General features: G+C 31.0%; 1 protein-coding gene and 1 long non-coding RNA gene across 27 annotated transcripts; both read left to right on the top strand.

Moving 5' to 3' along the window:
• Positions 1–901: 901 nt before the first annotated feature.
• LOC145072541 (uncharacterized) lies at positions 902–6489 on the top strand. 26 transcript variants are annotated; one of them, XR_013691065.1, is made up of 10 exons: positions 902–1217; positions 1323–1406; positions 1480–1533; positions 1882–2187; positions 2270–2390; positions 2530–2618; positions 2858–2909; positions 4245–4585; positions 5327–5440; positions 6078–6489. It is a non-coding gene; the product is annotated as an uncharacterized LOC145072541 (long non-coding RNA). The 26 variants fall into 26 exon arrangements; XR_013691064.1 differs by having other exon boundaries at positions 902–1207; positions 1882–1938; positions 2062–2187; positions 2530–4585; XR_013691055.1 differs by having other exon boundaries at positions 1882–1938; positions 2077–2187; positions 2530–4585.
• A 1944-nt stretch (positions 6490–8433) lies between these two features.
• Positions 8434–10870, top strand: LOC145072625 (oleoyl-acyl carrier protein thioesterase, chloroplastic-like). The gene is made up of 7 exons (XM_079019082.1): positions 8434–8947; positions 9422–9555; positions 9656–9769; positions 9865–9960; positions 10045–10132; positions 10233–10301; positions 10387–10870. The coding sequence occupies exons 1-7, from the start codon at positions 8585–8587 to the stop codon at positions 10669–10671; spliced, it is 1149 nt and encodes a 382-aa protein (XP_078875208.1). The 5' UTR covers positions 8434–8584; the 3' UTR covers positions 10672–10870.
• Positions 10871–17651: the final 6781 nt, after the last annotated feature.

The following is a 17651-nucleotide window of genomic DNA, read 5'->3' as shown; positions in this document are numbered from 1 at the left end:
GTTGGATTCTATTTACGTTTGTAATACTAAAAAGATGAAAAATTTTGTAATCAATGTATGCAAGATAATTAAAAACATATAAAAATATAAAATCGGTTTAACCATCCGGTTGAACCGGTAAAACGTCACCCGACCGGTTCAATTAAAAAAACGGTTTTTAAAACATTGAATTAAACTAAAGACGTTTGTTTGACAAAGTTAGGACAAAAGACGATACATTTTAATTTTAATTTGTCAAATTGTAATCTTGCTTACAATCGAGATCTTCTCCTTCCAAAAATAAAGACATGCTTTTTTGGAAATTTGAATACTTTTTCATACGTTTGATTTTATATTGACTTGTTTCGTTGTTAATTTCTTGTTACTTTGACTTTCATGTTTTTGGATTTTTTCTCTATAATTCTCAAATTGGATGCTGATCTTAAATGTGTTTCACCAATTGCTCGGTTTGAATGATATTTTTTATCTGTTCGAATGCCTTTTTACCTCTTGTTATTTTGGATTCTTCATATTCGTGGTTTTTTTTTTTTTTTTTTTTTTTTTTTTTTTTTTTAATTGGAAACTACTTTATAATGGGGTTCACCACAAATTGGAATTGGAACTTAGTAAATGTTAATCAATTTGAAGTTGAATCACTTCATGATGTCTGCAATTTTTGAGCCAACCTCTTTCCTATAGTTGATTATGAAAATATGGGTTATTTAGATTCATTATGAAATATTTTTGATTTTGGTTGATTTTGGAGTTATTGTTATTGATTTTAAAATGAAGTAATTATTTCGTTCTTTACCCCCATTAACTTGGAAATTTTGCAGGTTAATAGGCAAAAGAAATCATGGTTATGTCGATTTTATTTAGGATGCAACATATCTTTACTATATTATTATTAATATTGCCTCTTTCTTAAAAATTAAAAGGTACAATAGTTACAGCTGCCGTCGAACCAAATCGCATCCTTGCCCTACGGAAGCTCCCTTCATACCAGAAACCGATTCTCCACCTCAAAGCGAAGCTGAAGATTAGGGTTTTTTCTCGCTAATTCGAAACTCTCTTACACTGATTTTTCCCAAAGCTAGCATTACTCAATGCCACCACATGGCCACAATGTCGCCTCCATTTCTTCATAGGATGCTCCAGATTCGATGGTAGGAGCTCTCATATCACCGACTAAATCCTGATCAATGATGAAGGGGGAACAATGACCAAGGTTATTTAAGGTTCAATACTCCAGTCTTCATTACTATCACTCCTTTTCTTTTTTGGTATGAAATCCATTCAACATAGGCAGGTAAGTATAAACGTATGGATGCCTGTTGTTACAGATCCATATGAATTCAATCTTTCACAATTACGGGCTATCTCCGGTTCATTTAGCAAAGATCTGAACAGTAGAAGCCTGTTGGCAGGTAAACTTTTATTTTGCCTAATTACTTATATCAAACATTAATTTGGTTTCATATGTATACTTGCTATGTTTAGGATTAGTTCAGACAAACAATAGGATCGCCATAGGTGCAACAATCTCACAAATAGGTATAATTTTTTTTCTTATTCTTTTTTTGCTTCACGCCTGCAATGCAATCTCATCTTGTGTTGATTTAATATCATAATCACAACATTTCATGAGGTTAATGAAATAGTTAGTAAATATTGTTGCATTTTCCAAACCGTTAATTTCAGAGAGAAATGCCAAAAATACCCCTGTAGACTTAATTTTCTATAATAACTTCCTTGGGTTTCTTTTGTTTGGCCATTATATGTATGTTATATAGCTTGGATATTACTATAAACTTTCCATTTGGATTCATGACATGATTTCGTTTTTGCATCCTTGATTATAGTTATTAGTTACTGATCAGGCATGATTTCGGATGGTTGTAGGTACAATTAATTCGGATCCAACAAAGAGTGTCAGAATATGGTTGGACTACTCAGAAGGTCTTTCATTTCCTCAATTTCTTGGTTAATGGGGGTCTGTATTTTTGTTATCTTTTCAAAAATGCATTTAGAAACTCTGGCATGTTTTGATTCTATTAGTTTTAGAGTATTCATGTTTTACAGGACATCATGTTTCAGTCTTGAAGAATATCAGACTGCCAAATTAGCCTTTGACGTTGGCTCTACATTTGCCCCAGAAGATACAAGATTCACAGATTGGATTACATCTTAACTTATTAAGCTTTAAGTGTACTGTACATCTACATGCTATTGACTTTTTGATTTTTTACTTTTTTGATATATGATATTCACTCTTAATGTTTTCTTACAGTGTGTTGGTGAAGATATAGAAGATTTGGAATATACACCAAAAGCTGAATTTGAAGGATACTTTAAAGTGACAAATGTGATACATCGTGGTTCCCACCATCTTCTCCTGAAGGCCTTGAAGAGTATTTCCTTTTTTGGATCACATATATTTTTTTATCTTAATATAAATCTTGACAACTTATGGAAACATCCATCAGATGTCTTGTTCTAATTCTCTCAATCTTTTTATCATTTTAAAATCTACATCCAACAATGTTGCAGGTAAGACAAGATTGAGAGGTGAAAAAAGGGGCTATTTGCTACAAGATCACCACAACGTCCATTCCCAAATTGGTCGTATAGTCACAAAAGTAAGTTAAATCATGTAGTCTGTCTTTAATAATCATTACAAGATACTAAATGCAATGATTTTGGTTCACAAGATTTTTTTTCTTTAATTTTATATTTTTGATGTAAAATATCACCACATTGTGTGAATTCCATTATGCATATACACCAACCCCTAAAACTAAACTAGGAATAAAACCTCTTTTAACAGTTTTTATTAAGGGGCTACTTAGATTTATGACAATTTTTTTTTTTTTTTGAGGTGACACAATTTTGATGGCATAATTGGGTTGAGGCTCAAGTTGAAAGAACCGGTGATTTCTTGTTGCTGATTGTTTTTTTAATAATTATTAATATGACAAAAAATAACATGAATATTGTTTGAGCATGCTGCGTTGACTAAGTTTTGTTGTCAGTGGTGGTATGTCCAAGCATGTTGGAGGTAACAATTATACATTATAATATGAAAAATCTCATAAGGCTTGGATTTAACTATTATAATGTTGTAATATGGTTATTTGTCAATCATATTTACAAAAACTAAATGAAACTATTTTGCTATTTCATGCATTTAATTTATTTAGATAACCTGCCATATAAATACATAAAAGAACAACTTTATACAAAAAAAAAACAGTTTTTGCTATTCTCAAATACCTTTTAAAATGGGTCAATATTGGACAAGAAAAGTGTGTTTTATTTTTATAATTAATATATATTAAAATTATAATAAAGATTTATCAATTAGTCCATGGTTTTTAGCTGTCATTTTTTTTATCTTATTTTTACATGTTTCTTGATAAATTTTGTATTAAACTTTTATTAAGTTTAATTTTTTTATTTATAAAATTAAATACATTGCTATATTTTGGTAGACATAGAAAAACAAATCGTTTTGATTTTTTGTATACTATTTAAAAAAACGTATTTGTCTTTTTGTATTAAATCTATTTAGGTTGTAATAAACTTTTAAATTAAATTATGTTTTTTATTTTTTAAATTAAGTTCAATTTTTATATAATTAACAATTTAACCCTCTGTTAGACTTTCATTTTTTCCAAATTTGCTATGATCTTTATTCTGATTTATGTATGCTATTTATTATGATACTTTTATAATCATTTGATGTTTAATGCATTTTTTCAAAATTGCTATGGTTTTTATTCTGATTTTTGTATATGCTGTTTATTATGATATTTTAATAATCATTTGATGTTTAATGCATGGCTACCAATATATAGATGCATCAACTTTTATGTATCATGTTCTAAATGAAAAAAGTTGTATGATTGACGATTGTTGTAACTTTTGTATCGTAAAATCAAATATTAACTTTCAAGTATATATTAAACTTTTAATACAATTGTATATCCATAGATAAGAGATGAATTTACTTATCAATAGCAATATACATATTCTCCATTTGGTCTAATGCACCGATTTCAATTTTGGTTTCTAAGGACGATTTGTGTCCCACTGCATTGCATGTGATTTCAATCGCCCTGGGAAAACTTGTCTTAGGAAACTTGAATGGAAGTGGCATTGAGAGACATAAACAGCAAAGAGAATGTACCTTATTTACGAATTTACCCCTCTATTGTAACTTAATTTACTAACAGTTATTTATTGATTTTAAATTTGGGTATTAGTGATTACTATCATTTGAAGAGGCAAATTCAATCCAAAGTTGTTGATGGATTCAAATCAAAGTCTTTCCTTGAGCTGCCTAAAGTGGATCAACAACTGAAGCTGAAAGCACGTTTAAAGAAATACTGCCAAAAGCTTTATAATTTTTTATGTTATAAACTTTAAATTTTATGTGACATGACATGTCAGCATTATTTACATAGCATTTTGTGATGCGTGTTACAGGCGTATAACAGAGTGCTTGAGAAGCCAACTCTTGAAGCTAGAGAAGCAGGAGTTACAAGTAACATGCACTTTTTTGATTCAGATGGCATGAAAAAGAAGTATGACACCCCTGAACAAAGTAAGAATATCACAAAATACAATATAAATTGATGTTTATTTGGTTTATTGACTGTTTTACCCCCTGTTAAGGCTCATGGTTAAGTAAATATACAAGAAATGATTGTTTTAGACTTTTTGGTAAATTTGAGCATTTTGGTTATTTTTTTTTTCATTTAGACGAGTTAAAAATGAACAAAAAGAACTTTATAACGATATGAAAGTCTTATAACATAATATATAATTATTTTATAATTTTCTACCCATAACAAATTATGCGTTCAATATCTATCTCTAAGAATTCATACAATAACACTCATGAGTTCATAACAAAATAGGTTTTTTTACTATTACTTTCCACAATTATTATTTATGGGCTTATATTTTATTATTTATGGTGCAGAGCATTATATCATGCATATGAAGAGGTGCACAAAAGAATTCTTTTTTTCCTGTAACCGTTATAGCCCAAAAAACCGAAATATGTGTTTTCTATAACCGTTTTTTAAACTGGTCCAATTAAATCCTAACTGGTGGTTTAATATAGGTTTTTCAAAAAATTGAAACTTTTTTTTTTCCAGTTTTTCTAAAAAAACTCGATTCCTTTAACCAAGAAAAACAGATTTTTTTGACCTAATTTCACTTCTTAAAAAACCGAACTGATTATAACCGAATCCAATTTTAGTATAACATGCTTTTTTTTTTTTATATTTAAATTTGGTTTTCAGAATAACCAAACATGTGTAAACCGTTATTTATGTAGGTATTGGAGGGGCTTTTGAAGGAAGGGTTGTTTGAATAACAATGTACTTACATACTACCAACACTACTGTGGTTTTGGTCCATGTTTAAAGTGCAATGCCCTGATTGGCTAAATGTAAGAAATAGCGATTTACATACATTTTTTGTGTAATATAACATCATATTTTAATTACTTAACTTTAAACTTTTTTAAATATGTTTTTGTTTTTTTTTTTAAAAAAATTGAACTTTAATTTCAATTTTAGTCATGCAGTATAATCATAATTAAGATGCTATAAAAAAAAGCATATAAACTTCGTTTCCATTTCTTGCATTTTTTTCCACACTTTTAGAACCTAAAGTGTCCACCCCGAAAAGAAGACAATCGCGAAAAAAAAAAACAATTTCCCGAAACGATACTATCAACGCCATCGTATTCGCCATCTGACTCCGTCTCACATTAAATATATTTTCTGCCAAACTAAAAGATACATTTCCATCATCAAATTTCAGATTTCAAATAAACATTGCTGATAAAAAAAAAACTAATTTACGAAACAAACTATTATTCATCACCCGTTGCTTAGCACGATTAATATCGACGATGAATTCTATATATCAAATGTGACGTATAAATAAGTGTTGGACGATTAATAATGCACAATCAATCATATGTTCATGTACATTTATAAATAATCCTAACTTTTCATTTTTAATTCTTATTGATTTTGAATTTGCTAACATGACTTTTATTGATAATTGTTTAAATGTAGGAACCTATTTGCGCAAGAATAGTAATCGCCTCTAAGAACTAATTTCTGAAAGAATTTATTCGCACCCGTCGCTTAGCACGGGCAAACGGATAGTGTAAACAAAAGGGAATACAACCATACAGGTTTGATTTTTAAGAAATTAGAAATAAGGTTGTTAAAGAATGTATTTATTATTGGTATCCAATCTGTGTGTGTGTGTTTGTGTGGTATCCAATCTCGTGGGCTTGAGGGCTTGGGGTGTCAAGGCGGGACAAACTTCTTTAAAAGTTGCTACATGCAAGGTCACAAAACATGAGAAATTATGCATAGAAAATCTACACATGTTCATACCCTTTGTGATTGATACATTTGGTTTCCTCGCGCCGAATGTGGTGAAACTTCTTAATAGAGTACACCGGATCATGCATATCAATGTTATATCTCTAGATCTAAGGATGTAGTATTCAAAAGAATTGGTTTTACCATACAAAAAGGCTTAACGGTGCAATTTGTTGCCCGTTTGCCTTTTCACTTGGTGTGTTGTGATCACTAAATTGTTTCTTCTAAAAAAGAATAAAGTGAAAAAAAAAAAATTTCAAACAACAAAAAGCCTTAAAAATACCATTTTATTGGGTTGTGGGATATTAAATGTGTAATAGTACAAATTTCAAACATTTTTTTTTCATTTTTAAGTTCTCAAAACATAGTTCATAGCATCAATCCATGCCAAAATGTAATTGTCAAATACAAGTTATCATGAAACAAAGTCATAATACCCCCAAATCCTCAAATATCCGATCACCAAAAGAATGTGTACAATCATGTTGGTGTCTTCCCGCGATCCTGAGATGTACCTGAAACACATTTACACCAACACTGTAAGCACGAAGCTTAGTGAGTTCTCCAAAATACCACATACACAAATAATTAACCTATCATGGCTTAGTCTCAATAAGGACCCTCCGGTCTCACATCTCGGTATGGACCCTCCGGTCATAACTCAATATACACACAGAATAATATAACAACATATTCACAAAGACAGGATGCATAATAACACATATCTTAGTATAAACAAATAAGACCCTCCGGTCAATAACACAAATAAGACCCTCCGGTCAATACATGCATCACCACTCTGATAAGTATAGTGAGAAGACTCACCTTTCATAGAAAAGCAAGTAACCTCTCACCCAAACTGTCGGTCTAGACTCCTCTTAAACATGCCACATATAACTCTAATTAATAATAATATCAATAACCCCAAATTGTTATACCAAGCCTCTCAGCTAAATCTTAGAAGGGTAAAAGACCATGCGACGGGGATTCTCCACCCTACGATGCGCGTAGTTGGGATTACGCATGGCGTACTCCTCAGTATCCATTTTCTCACTTCTTTTGGTCTTAACTCGTTAAGACAAACATTCCAACCGTTGATCTGGGCTAAATAAGACCTATTCCTTCATAAAGTTACGAACTTTAAGCCTTTGCATGGCTAGTCAAGACCCAATCCCAAAAACTCCATTTTTCTTACACAAAAGGTCATACAACTCATGCATGGAAAGATAAAAACGTCCAAGCACTCATTTTTTATGGACTAGAACACTCTAATACACCTAAAAGGACAGAAGAATAACTCATGAGCTCACCAAACTCACAAAATTCCAAACTTGGGACCTAAAACGCTAAAAAGGACCCAAAACAAGAACTAGAACATACAATGAATAAGTTTTGAACTTGATACCTCTGGAAGATGCACAAACTGAGGTAGAGTTCAGACCCACAAGCTAGAAGCACAAGTTATCCTTCCTTCAAGGTTCCTTCTTCATCAAAAGCTTAACAACAACACTCAAATGAGCCACAAACACTCACACAAACTATGGAAACGGGATTAGGGTTTGGAGGAGGTTGGAGGCCGATAATGATGGCTAGAAATGAGACCATCATGTTCTTTAAATAGAGACACAAAAAGATATTAGGGTTTCACTTTGAGCCTAGTACGCCCAGCGTACTAGGTGGCCTCCGCATCCATGATACGTGCATGAGTATGCTGAGCGTACGCCCTGCGTACTCAAATGCCACCTTTTTCACAATAAGGGCTAAACTTGACATACACATAAAAGATTAAGGTTACGAAGTTATACAAACAAAGAAATAAGAAGTTAAAGTGAACTTTAAGATAAAACACAAGAAAAACATAGAACAAACACACGAGTTCCTGTAAATAAAATAAAAATAAAAAGATTAATGTGAACAATAAAAAAAATTATAGAAAAGATAATAATAATAAATGAACGATCGGACAACGCCAAAACCAAACAAAACAAAACACTAGTAAGTACTCAAGATATGTTCAATTTGATTTTATTTTATTTTGAGTAAAGCCGTCAAGCCGAGTAAAATCCTTTGACAATTACTTAAGTACCCCCATCTTCTTCATCTTGGAAACAACGAACCAGAAAACCCTCCCCATCCGTCACTATCGGAGAAATTTTGTGTGGACGTTGACGTTGGAGAGAAGAGCAACTATGTTATCGAAAGGAGCACCAGCGGTGGCGACGACGTACAATGCCTCCGGCAAAGACATCAATTTTGCCCTAACTCGTTCCCGATCCATCGGTTTCATCTCAAACCATAGACAATACAACGTCTTTTTATGCAATTCATCGGCGAGGAGAGTTTCTCCGTTACTGGCCGTAACAACTGGGGAGCATTCGAACAACGTTGCTAGTTTACTTGAGGCGGAGAAGGAAAAGAGCCTGGGGAATCAGCTCCGGCTGGGGAGCTTGACGGAGGATGGATTATCGTATAAGGAGAAGTTCGTTATTAGGTGTTATGAAGTTGGAATTAACAAAACTGCTACCATTGAAACAATTGCCAATCTGTTGCAGGTTAGGTTTTACTCTAGCCACTAGTATAAAACTATAAATCATAAATCGATTTGTAATTTCGCCCCAATTATCTTGCTTGTCACACCTATTGAATTAGTCAATGCATGTCGCTCCATATTAGACTTGTGGAAGCTTGTTAATTAGAGGTACTTGTAGTACTCTGTGTACTAGTATCATTTCAGTGCAGTATATCAGCATTGATTTGAAGATGCTAAATTGGATCATATTGTAGATTTAATTGATGAGTGTATTCTACTCTTTTTCATATACCTGAGTGCTAAATCGAAGCTCTTCTCTTATTGTTGCTTGTTTGTTCCATACCTGAAACCCTGCACAGTAGGCTACTGCCACCAGTTATACCCTCCAGGCTCCATGCAAACTTGCTCTTCGAACATGAATATTCATATAATATGTAGACACTGCCGTTTGATGTTACTCTAACAGCCTTTCCTACAAATTCCAATTAATTTTCAGGAGGTTGGAGGTAATCATGCTCAGAGTGTTGGGTTTTCTACTGATGGATTTGCCACCACAACCACTATGAGGAAGTTGCATCTCATATGGGTTACTTTACGAATGCATATTGAAGTATACAGATACCCTGCTTGGTAAATCTGTCACCAAACTCTTTCATCATAACTTTCACAGTTTCACCTTATTATTATCATTTTTTTTTTTTCAATTTGAAGTTTTATTTATGTGTAACAGGAGCGATGTGATTGAAATTGAGACTTGGGTTCAAGGTGATGGAAGAATGGGGACCAGACGTGATTGGATCCTCAAAGACTATTCCAATGGTGAGATCATTGGAAGGGCTACAAGGTGTGTGTGTGTGTGTTTTAAACTTCTTTTCTTCTCTACCTCCTTCATCTCATATGTTTTTTTTATTAGCTAAATCTAAATGATTAAATCTGCAGCAAATGGGTGATGATGAATGAGGATACTAGAAGAATGCAGAAAGTCAGTGATGATGTCAAAGAAGAATACTTAGTTTTTTGCCCAAGGACACTCAGGTATTCATAGCCTTCATTTTTGCCATTATTTCAGTTAAAAAATCTATAAAAATGTTGTTACAGTTTTGAGCTTATGGCTTCCAGATTAGCATTTCCTGAAGAGAACAATAACAGTCTGAAGAAAATAGCAAAACTTGAAGATCCTGCTGAATATACAAGACTAGGACTTGTTGTAAGTTCCACAATCTATAAGCTCTATTCTTGTGGTGACTCTTTTTATATATTAACAACATTCATCTAATAAGTTATATTATATTATATATACACAACAGCCAAGGAGATCTGATCTGGATATGAACAAACATGTTAACAATGTTACCTACATTGGATGGGCTCTTGAGGTTAGTGATTTTATATGAACCTGAGACAATATTTGCAATCAGTTCATGTTATGATGGATTTTGATACTTTTTTTTTTTTGAAAAGAGCATTCCACCAGAAATCATTGACACACATGAACTGCAAGCTATTACTTTGGATTACAGACGTGAATGCCAACAAGATGACATAGTCGATTCACTCACTAGCTATGAATCAGCTGATGATGAACAACACCTTTCAGAAACCAATGGATCTGTTGTTTCCTCTGAAACTCAAAGAGATGGACAAGAAGATTTGAGCCGATTCTTGCATCTATTAAGATCTTCGGGTACTGGTCTTGAAATAAACAGGTGTCGCACTGAATGGAGAAAGAAGCCGGAAAAAAGATAAGCTTATTTTATATTTAATTTACCTTTTTACCCTCTTCCATTCGAGTTCAATATCTGTCTTTTGTATGTGATTTTCTGGATATATGTTATTATGTGCTCTATCTGATGATCTTATGTGTGTAGAGTGATATTTATATATTTATCGGTAATCTGTTGTGGAAAAATAATGTTTCAGGGTAGAAAGATTTGTGTTTTTATCAGTTTTTGGTTATTATATATATATATATATATATATATATATATATATATATATATATATATTGTATTATGATATATGATCAAATCAAAATGATATGGAATATTGTGAGTTGAATTATCCAAAATTATAAAATCACTGACTTTACATAACATAACCTCTGTTTATTTATTCATGTTATAACTTCACTGCACAAGGTACAAGTCACCATAGCAGCCAAACTAGAACAAACCTCACTAGACAAACTCTTCTAAAACACAATAGGAGCTGATTTTATTCATTTGACCCAATAATAAGACTAGGATTCAATCATGTGGATTGACTCTTTTGCCCTTCTTCACCTCCTCAGCTTGACCTCCATAACCAGGGTATCCTCCACCACCTCCACGACCGCCAGCACCACCATCACCACCAGGTTTGTTACCTGGCCCTCCACCGCCATAACCGCCTGGATTTCCATCATAACCACCTGGATAAGGATAACCACCATAACCTCCTGGAAATCCACCATAACCACCACCTGGAAACAACCCCCCTCTGAAACCTAGTGGAAACCCAAAAAGGCCACGAGGGAACCCGAAAATGCCACGAGGGAATCCAAAGATGCCACCTGGAAAGGGGTACCCAAAGTAACCTTGTGGGGGCCCGCTGTAATCGAGAGCCCCATTTAGACCATGAACCATCTTCTCATCATCTTTCTCACCTTCTTCCATCTCCTGAAAACCATCGGCAAAAGCGTAAGGATATGGAATCCTTGCTTGATCTTTTTCACCTTTTGCATGAACATGAACCTTGCCTTTTTTGACACTTTTTGCATTTTGATTCTTGAAATTTGGTGTTTGGGGATTGGTTGAGGTTGTGAGAATGAAAGAAGCAATGAGAAGGATAAGAAGCAAGAGAAGTGATGTATGAACTTTCTCCATTGGCTTAAAGAAAACGATAGATAGTGTCTGTTTTCTTTTCAGTGACAAATTATGTTTTCCGAGCCTGTCTTTTTATAGTGCATTTTGAGGAGACAATACTGAATACACATAGTAATACACACACAAAGACACACAGTATTTGATGTACAACTAAGCAACCAGATTTGTTGATCGAATTCATTTGGTTTACTAATTACAGGGTCTCATAAAGTGCGTCTCTGCATGGGATTTTTTTCTCTGATTGGAGTGTAGTTATCGGATATTAATGACACCAAATTGTATGTATGTCTACAAGTCATGAGGAAATTTTTCTCAATTTGGCAAACCTAATGAATGAGGCATTTGTAAAAATGTTCTGTTTTTAGATTATATCGTGTGAAAAGTATTTGTTGAAATTAAATTGTGTAGTTGTCGATTTCTAATGCAAAATTGAAATTTATTAATAGTTTGCAGTACAACTTATTTTTATTTATGTGACTACTAATGAATGGTATAAATGTTTGAAAAATCACGTTTTTTTTATTAAATTTCTGTCTTTTTTTCTAAAAAATATCTATCATATTTATGCTTATTATACTTTTATTTAAGAATTTTGAGCTTAACAAGTTTTATAATGCTTAATTTGTAAATAAAAAAATTATTCGGTATAATTAAATGATATACATACATGGGAGGGGAATAAGAAAAGATCTGTTACATAATCCAAGTAAAAATGATATTTTGTTAATGAAAATCATCATCTATGAGATCAACTTCTGTCTACCCCATCCAATTGCGTGACCAAAGATCGCATTCGCATGTAGACTTTATTATGTTTTATTTTTTTTTAATAGGAAAACTAATGGAAATGTAAATGTAGGCCCGCCATCTCCTAATATCAGTAAAGATAGATACATTATCCAAATCAAAAAGATAGAGCTATCAGAAATCTGAAATATAATTATAGATGAATATGAAAGATGAGGCATGAATGCTAGAAGGGGGACTCGGGTGTTTAGGATTGTGATAGGTCTAGATCACAACAAGGTCTTTCTTAGGGTGAAAGATAAACCGCATAGATAATAATCGATTAAATTGTGATTGTCCCTCATTTATTCTCCATACATCTAATATAATAATGAGTTTAAGTTAAGTTTTTTTTTAAAAAAAAAAAAGCTAACTAACAAACACCCTAGGAGATTGAGATAAACTATAAAATATATATACAAGTTAAAAAGAAGCTATCTCATCTTCAAAGATTTTCCAAATCACTATATGAACTTCATTCTTGTAAGTTTGATGCAACTATTGCCACCGTTGATTCGCTTCTCCTTCATTTATTCTCTCTTCCATTTCTTTGTACATGTAATTATCATTTCTACAAATATTTATAAACATAAACACTGTTTAATAAAGTACTACTCGATTAAAAAAAGTACGGCCTAATTGCACTCAAAATGGTATACATGATTTACATTGCGAAACTTTGTCAAAACCAAAAACTTTTTATTAATATTTTATAAATTCAAACTATTTCTTCATTTTCACTGCACAAGATACAAGTCAACCATAGCAGTTAAACTAGCACAAACCTCACTAGAACCTGAAACAGAACTCTTCAACAACACAAGAAAACCGAAATCTTCTCTAATTTATAAAACTAGGAGCTGGTATTATTAATTTAATCTAATAATATATAACAGAAGAACTCAATCACATGGATTGACTCTTTTGCCCTTCACCTCCTTAGCTTGACCTCCATAACCAGGGTACCCTCCACCACTTCCATGACCACCAGCACCACCACCACCACCACCAGGTTTGTTACCTGGCCCTCCACCGCCATAACCACCTGGATTTCCGCCATCGCCACCTGGATATCCACCATAGCTTCCTGGATATGGATAACCGCCATAACCTCCTGGAAATCCACCATAACCACCTGGAAGCAACCCCCCTCTGAAACCTAGTGGATACCCAAAAAAGCCACGAGGGAACCCGAAAATACCACGAGGGAATCCAAAGATGCCACCTGGAAAGGGGTACCCAAAGTAACCTTGTGGGGGCCCATCGTAATAGAGATCCCCATTTAGGCCATGAACCATCTTCTCATCATCTTTCTCACCTTCTTCCATCTCCTGAAAACCATCAGCAGAAGCATAAGCTGGATACGGAATCCTTGCTTGATCTTTTTCACCTTTTGCATGAACACGAACCTCGCCTTTTTTGACACGTTTTGCATTTTGATTCTTGAAATTTGATGTTTGGTGATTGGGATTGGTTATTGAGGTTGTGAGAATGAAGGAAGCAATGAGAAGGGTAAGAAGCAAGATCAGTGAATGTGATGTATGAACTTTCTCCATTGGCTTAAGGAAAACGAGATAGATAGTGTTTGTTTTCTTTTCAGTGACAAATTATTGTCAGAAGCTTCGTCTTTTTATAGTGGATTTTCAGGAGATATCACTGATCGAATACACATAGTAATACACACACATTACACATGGTACAACTAAGCAATAATCAGATTTAGTGATCGAGTTCTTCTAGTTTACCACTTTTGGGGCATCATAAAGAGCTGCATGGGGAATTTTGGTGTGTTTAGAGTGTAATTAATGACTTGAAACTGTATCTGTATGTCTACAACTCATGCCACCCTGTGTCAAACACTCACACACTCGTATGGATAGATAATGGATTTGGCAAACTTAATGAATGTGATATGGGTATAAACGTTCCGTTTTAGATGTAGAAACAGTAGAAGGGAAGTCGATTTCTTTATTGATATCCAACTAGTATCTGTATGTGTACTAGAGGTACAAAATTAATTAAATTTTTATAATAAAACTCAAAGTTATTAATCAATTATTTTAAACAAATTGTTAATTAAGATATATCTTTTTAATTATATAAAGTTATAATCGTTGATTTAAATAAATATTTGACCTTATATAATCTGAATTAATTTTATTTTAATTTTTATTCTAATGTTATTAATTTAATGTAATTAAAATGAGAAATTTAAAATTGAAAATCAATAGATTAATAAATAACATGACATTAATTAGAAGACCTGAAGAGGTGGCACAAGATAAAAAAAAGAATAAATCAATTTTTTTATTAGGATAGAGATAAAAAAGATTTGTACCAAGATGGAATGAAATTTCGCACTATAACAACGCATTTTAAGTTGCCAATATTTGATACGGATAACAAGATTTGTACTAAAGGGCACATTTTACCAATATTTGATACCCTTATGCTATTATATATCTATTTATTTATTTTTTATATTTATATATGTTACAATTGATGAATTTTTGAATTATTATTGTAATATAATCATTTTGATTTGAAACTCTTAACTTATCAAATTATGACCTTATTTAATTTATTTAATGTAAAATATTATTATAAAATTAATAGTCTATTTGAATTATTATTGTAATATTTATTTGTCTAAAAAATTCAGTCTTTGGAGAAGGTTTGTTCTAATTCGTATTTATATATTTTCATATATATATATATATATATATATATATATATATATATATATATATATATATATATATATATATAAAAGTTATTTTAATTTTAACTATTTATGCAGCAAAAGCGGAAGCTCAACGTGAGAAATTATGCAGAGCCATAACGGCGAAAATGATAGAGAATAAAGCGGAAAATTATGTAGAAAGTAAAAACGGAGCAGTAAAAATGCGAGTTAAATTATTTAGATGATAAAAAATTTTATTGTTATTTGAATAATTTATGAATTAGGATTCTGTTTTTGTTATAATTTTATTTAAGTTTGAAACTAATTTAAGTAAGTATAATCTTTAGTTACTTTTATTTACATTTTAAGTTTAAAATGGGTTAACACGAATTTAGTCCATTTATTTAAATGTTGGGTTAAGAATTACACAAATAGGTCAATTCGATGACAACTTATTTATCTAAGAGGTGGGTTTGAGTTGAAAATATCAACTTGTTTAAATAAACATGTTGAGTTGTATTGAGATCTTCAAACTTAATTAATAAATACATTGAACCCAAATCCAATCTACGTCGACCAATTTACAAATATAATATAATATACTTAATTTATTTATTTAAATATGGTGTTAAATATGAAACCTAAATTGAACTTTTGGATTATCAATATAATATATGTACTTTCTTAATTTAAACTTGATATTAAATGCAAAACCTAAATCAACATATCAAATAAACTTAAAAAATGATCAAATATAAATTTACAAATATAATATAATATACTTAATTTATTTATTTAAATATGGTGTTAAATATGAAACCTAAATTGAACTTTTGGATTATCAATATAATATATGTACTTTGTTAATTTAAACTTGATATTAAATGCAAAATCTAAATCAAAATATCAAATAAACTTAAAAAATGATCAAATATTTTTTTCATGATAGCTAACATGTAAAAATATGTTAAATATAAAACTTAAATCAAAGTTTCAAATTAAACAAAAAATATCTAAAAACCAATAGTTATAATAATCAAATATTTCCAGAGTGAGATTGAACTCTATTAACAAAAATAGTTAAAAGTAATATAAAGTTATAAATTATATTACGTTATCTTACAAGTAAATCGCAGGCATAAGCTATTGAGTAATGTGATTTTAACAAATGTTTACCCGGCTGGATGAATCCCATAGTGTATTATGAATTTTTGATAAACAAACTTATTATTATATGTTTTGTTAAAATTGTAAACTCGACTTGATCCTGATCTTGTATAACCTAATTTTGTTGTAAGATGATAATGACTTGTATGATGGTTAATATGAAATAGTCTCTTTTGTTAAAAAGAAAAAAAAAATCATCTTGGAGTGTACTTTATTTTTAGTCGGGTGTTAAAAAATAGGTAAAACCATAGGAGAAGTCTTGACAGGTTTTGGCAAATTATTGTTCAAGATATATTGCACGAGAATATATTTTACTCCCAAAAGATATGTTGAACTTCATTCCAATGTGGGCTATGAAATGTTATTTGATGATTGTGTGGAGAATATCATTAGATATTGTGGAGAATATCATTAGATATTGTGTAATAGAGCTTCTGAAACACAATTACATCAAGGTGTGACTATAGATCATGTCAGCAAAAGTATCTTTAGAGGGACAATTTGTTGGATGAAATCGAATGACGAAAAAATAGAATGAACATTGTAATTAAATGATCAAGAAAACTAAGGTTTTTTTGACTCTTACTCTGTGTTTATATATACACATAAAGAATATTAATCCTACATAACACTAAATATATATATATATATATATATATATATATATATATATATATATATATATATATATATATATATATATATATATATATATATATATATATATAGGTTCAGGTTCATTTGAGACCATTCTAATTTTGTGAGACCGTGAGACCAAATCTAAAAATAATTTTAAAATGCAAAATAAATGGAAAAATCCAAAAATTCTTTTTTTAAATGTTATTTTCGGAACTTGAATTAACTAAAAAAAATATTAAAAAAATATAAAAAAATAAAAAAAAATCCGTTTTTTTTTTGAAAAATACGTGAAATATTCTAAATAGAATATTTCACTGACATATTCTAAAAAATAATTTTAAAATGCAAAATAAATGGAAAAATCTAAAAATTCTTTTTTTAAATATTATTTTCGGAACTTGAACTAACTAAAAAAAATAAAAAAAAAATAAAAAAAAAATTCTATTTTTTTTGAAAAATACGTGAAATATTCTAAATAGAATATTACACTGTACATATTCTAAAAATAATTTTAAAATGCAAAATAAATGGAAAAATCAAAAAAATTCTTTTTTTAAATATTATTTTCGGAACATGAATTAACTAAA

This window comes from Lactuca serriola, chromosome 9 (assembly GCF_051521515.1).
Source record: "Lactuca serriola cultivar US96UC23 chromosome 9, Lser_US96UC23_V15, whole genome shotgun sequence".
NCBI classification, from domain to species: domain Eukaryota; kingdom Viridiplantae; phylum Streptophyta; class Magnoliopsida; order Asterales; family Asteraceae; genus Lactuca; species Lactuca serriola.
Note: the sequence above shows the minus strand (reverse complement) of the source record. Positions and strands in the feature narration are given on the sequence as shown.